At 31.6% G+C, this 4269-nt stretch overlaps 1 protein-coding gene across 1 annotated transcript in view; it reads right to left on the bottom strand.

Annotated features, from left to right (window-relative positions):
- LOC106463706 (insulin-like growth factor 2 mRNA-binding protein 1) overlaps nt 1-3609 on the bottom strand; it is a 61473-nt gene extending 57864 nt beyond the window's left edge. Inside the window, exons 1-2 of the mRNA XM_013923771.2 lie at nt 3529-3609; nt 3064-3129 (exon numbers count right to left, since the gene is read on the bottom strand). Of these exons, the coding sequence (XP_013779225.1) occupies nt 3064-3110 (47 nt within the window). The 5' untranslated portion in view covers nt 3111-3129; nt 3529-3609. The remainder of the gene's footprint in view (nt 1-3063; nt 3130-3528) is intronic.
- Nucleotides 3610-4269: the final 660 nt, after the last annotated feature.

The following is a 4269-nucleotide window of genomic DNA, read 5'->3' as shown; positions in this document are numbered from 1 at the left end:
GTTAATTTAAAAGTAAATATTAAAAAACACAGATAAACACCAATTTTTGTGTGTCACATGGTATGTTGAATGCAGCACTGATTTAAATTGGATGTTTGTGAAGTCAAAATACTAAGTCTATAGTTTCATACAAATTAGAAACTCAAATTACAGATATTAACAAGCTAGAATATAAAATAAGGTCTTATCTTTTCTATTTGCTAAGATATTGCTCATGTAATAATAATAATAATAGTGGCACCCCGCTCACCTTTCTTCCAACTTTGGAAATGCTCCCTTTGAAACACTTACTTCTATATATGACATGAATAACCAATCAAAAGCTCAGAATATCCCCCTAATGGTTTTCTAAGCCTTTCTAGCGTACCTAGCATCATTTCTTTCTTTTAAATCAACCATTTCAATGAGGTAGGTTGTGTCTTTAGTCTGCTCAAAATTTCATATTTTTTTAGACCCAAATACAGCTTAGTTATCAAGTTTGATAAATTATAGTAGAATTCTATGGTATTGATGTAGTAATTTATAATTTTTTAATTATTCCAAAGTATATATAAAACCAAAAAAAAATATTTTGTTTCATGTCCTCCACATGCAAAATTTTTAAAGGCTTAGCAATCTACATCAAGCAGCAACTGAGTACAAAGGTCATAACTAGAAGAGATAATTGTTTGTTTTACTTCTTTATTTACTGTTCTGTGTTTTAGGAAAAAACATAGCTTATTTCAAAATAGTAATAATCTATATTCATATATAATGTATAATAATTGAAATGTGACTGTATTTTACAAAATACTAGTCTACTAAAACACAGCTAAGATAAGTTACTTTGGATAGACCAAAGGTCAGTTTTATGTTATTTGATACGATAGCATGAGTGCATGTGAGCCGCATCATTGTAACTTCTGTGTTGTTAGCCAGGCACGGGTGAAAGGTCAATATAATAAAGATATATAAATGTAATGTTATGAGATTGAAGCTATTTAGTCTCATTCTAGAATGAAAGGCATAATTTATATTTATTTCCTAATTTTTTATGGTTGCAAGATTGGTCAAATCTACTGAACCCATACAAAGATTCATTCTGAAAATAACAGATAAAATATTTTTTTTAAGAAGAACCATTTGATAACTACCTTGACATTATAAAGATTTCACATGTGAAATTTAAAAATGTTCTGATGCATAAAAGTATTTTTAATCTTCAAATGAATATTACTTTGCATGATAGACAGGACATGCAAGAAATAAAAAGACATGAGAAAAACATTACTTTATAAACCCTTAGACTTAATAAAAACAAAAAATAATATTTTGCATATGAAAGCATTGTAATGTTTACTGATAATTTGCCAAATTTCATTAACATTCACTTACTAATTTAAAAGTTATAACATGAAAACTATAACAATCACAAATTGGTTATGAGGTCAGTCCCTGGGACTGAGCCCGTGCTGAAAGAGTTAACAATAAATCTAAAATAGCATTGTTTATAGTAGGTTCCTTGACTAATTGGTGAAGAAAATCACCTGTAATTATGGCTTGATTATCAGCTGAAATCTTAATCTCATTGTAAAGTTACTCACTAGTTTCATCAGTATTATTTGGTGGTCTATAACAAATTCTCACTGAAAGCCTTTTCCCTTTTATATCCACTAATAGAAACTCAAATGGATTCAATCTTCTTGCTATTATCTTTGATATCCTCAACTTCAACAGGATGTAACTCACATTTTACATATAAAGCCACTCGTCCCCCCTCTTTAATAATCTATCCCTATTAATTAGCCTGTAACCATGTATTTCAAAGAAACTTTTGTCTAAAAAATTCTCTATGTTTAACAATGTTTCATTTATTCCCATTATATCAAAATCCTCCATTCCTACCACTGCTCTGAAGTCATCTAATTTATTTATTATACTTCTAGCATTACAATAGTAACAATTAAGCCTACCCTTAAAACTACTTCTATATGCATCCCCTATGCTAAACTTTTCTCTGCCTCTTATTCTTTTTGCATTTAGTTTTTCCTGGCCCTCACTACTGTCTAGTCCTAGTTTAAAACTTCACTTACAGCGGAGTTAATAGCCTTATCAAACAAGCCAACCCCTACCCTATTTAAATGTAAACCATCCAATCGAAAAAGGCTCCCTTCTTCCACTGAACTGATCCCACAAGTCCAACCAGCCAATCTGCTCATCCTTACATACTAACCTAAGCCTAGCATTTAGCCCTAGTGACCTACTTATAACTTCATCCCCAGTTAATTCTGGGCAGTATCTCTTACAAAATTAAGATATGGCCTTTTATTTAAATGCCTTTATCAACCCCTTGTACTTATTAATTAGCTCCTCTGAACTACCTTTTCCTAGATCATTAGCCCCTACATGCACCACAAAAACTGCATCTCCTAGCCCCTTTACCATATCTCCTGCTCTGTTGGTATATTATAATTTATATATATTTGTTTTATTGTCTGCAGTACTGGAGACTTAGATAATACTGCTTATTTTTTCTAGATTTTAATAAATCATAATGTTTTATGTGACCTGAAAATAGTTATATAATTCTAATACTTTAAGGCACATGTGTGCTTATAAGTTTAAATAAATGTACATGTAGAAGACTATTACAGATATAATGTGTTAGTCATTTACTATTTAGTGTGCAACAGTTTAACAAAGAAACGAAATTTTGACCAAATGATCTTACCTTAATTTCTATTTCTAGACCCAATGGACAAAATTTAAGGTATATCTCAGCTCCATACCAATATGCATTTAACACTGAAATATCTTTTGGTGCCGTAATATGCCGGAATTATGACTACAGGTTGTATTGTATGGTGTCTATGTTTTTTTTTTTGACAAACCTCGAGTTTCTTAGTCTTGGTCTACTTGGGTAATATACTTTTAACGATCGTTTTGGTTTTTAGTCATACGTTACAAAGAGGTTTTATTTACTTTTAATAAGTTTATAATACACTACTCAAATATTTTCTAACATGTTTTTATTAAAGTTACCTGACCAACCAAAATCTTCGCTCATGCTGCCGATAAGCTTACCTTCGACCTTGAGGAAATGGAGCCTCCATCAACAATTCAGATCCCATGACGTTGTAATTTTGTACCCTAGGTGATATAAAAGAAGTAATCTCGATGTATGTAGTAAATTTAAAGTGAACAAAACTTACATGAAACTGTACTATCGACCCGTTTACAATATTTTTTTCTAAACACCATTATAATTTCCAAAACTGTATATAATATCAATAATTTACACTAATAAATTATTCTATTTCAAGCCTTAGGCCTAACTTAGTAGTACTTCAAGTTCAATACTATTACTAGAACAGTAGAAGTCTTTTGTACTCAGTTAAGCTTAATACTGGGACTAGAATAGTCTTCTACATAGTGTATATGTATCAACAGGACGTAAGATCGATTGAGATGGATAATAATGTAGGTAAATCTACTATAGATTCATAAGCATAAAAATAAGTTTAGTATGGTCGATAATAATTAAAATACCTTCAATCTCTCGCCTTCATCAATGGATGCCTAATGTCGGCTGTGCCACTAAGCTAGTTGATGATCGAGATGCTATTAGCCAATCAGCAAAAAGCCGGTTAGTTATGTAGATATTTCATTGGTGGAAACCGCAAACGTTAAAGAAATAATATTTATGTAGCCTACATCTTTGGCGTTACAGCGTTAGTGAGAGCTAAACAGCAAATTGAATTAACCAAAACACAGGTAATGAAAAAAAAATATATATTAAAATATCCATAATTGCCTTCAACACTTATTTCGTTTTGTATAGAATGGCCGAACGTGTTCAGGTGGTCAGCGTTCCCAGACTGTTAATCCAAGGGTTTATAGGACGCGTCTGGTTGCCGCAAAAATGCCCCCCGCTTAAGTGCGCTTTAAGAATGACGATCAAATCGCACTTTTCGGTAAGATGACTGTGAATACTGTTTACTAGCTGCAAGTATATCTTTGTGTAGCTTTGACCAAAAATTCAAAACCAAATCACTAGACCTACATACTGCAACATTTTTCAGAGCTCGTTCCACTCTCAAATTAGATTTTATCGTCGGAATCCAAACTGGGTTAAAAGTTAACTTGAAGGTTAAAAATGCAAAATCAAATACAGAAAAACTCTTGGCATCTCACAGAATTACGAGTAAAACAAAACCACAATCAAAAAGATTAAAAAGGAAACTATAAACGTCATATCCCTTTCACTAACCTTTCATAACATTTCAGTTG

Source organism: Limulus polyphemus, unplaced genomic scaffold (genome assembly GCF_000517525.1).
Source record: "Limulus polyphemus unplaced genomic scaffold, Limulus_polyphemus-2.1.2 Scaffold55, whole genome shotgun sequence".
Taxonomy (NCBI): Eukaryota; Metazoa; Arthropoda; class Merostomata; order Xiphosura; family Limulidae; genus Limulus; species Limulus polyphemus.
Note: the sequence above shows the minus strand (reverse complement) of the source record. Positions and strands in the feature narration are given on the sequence as shown.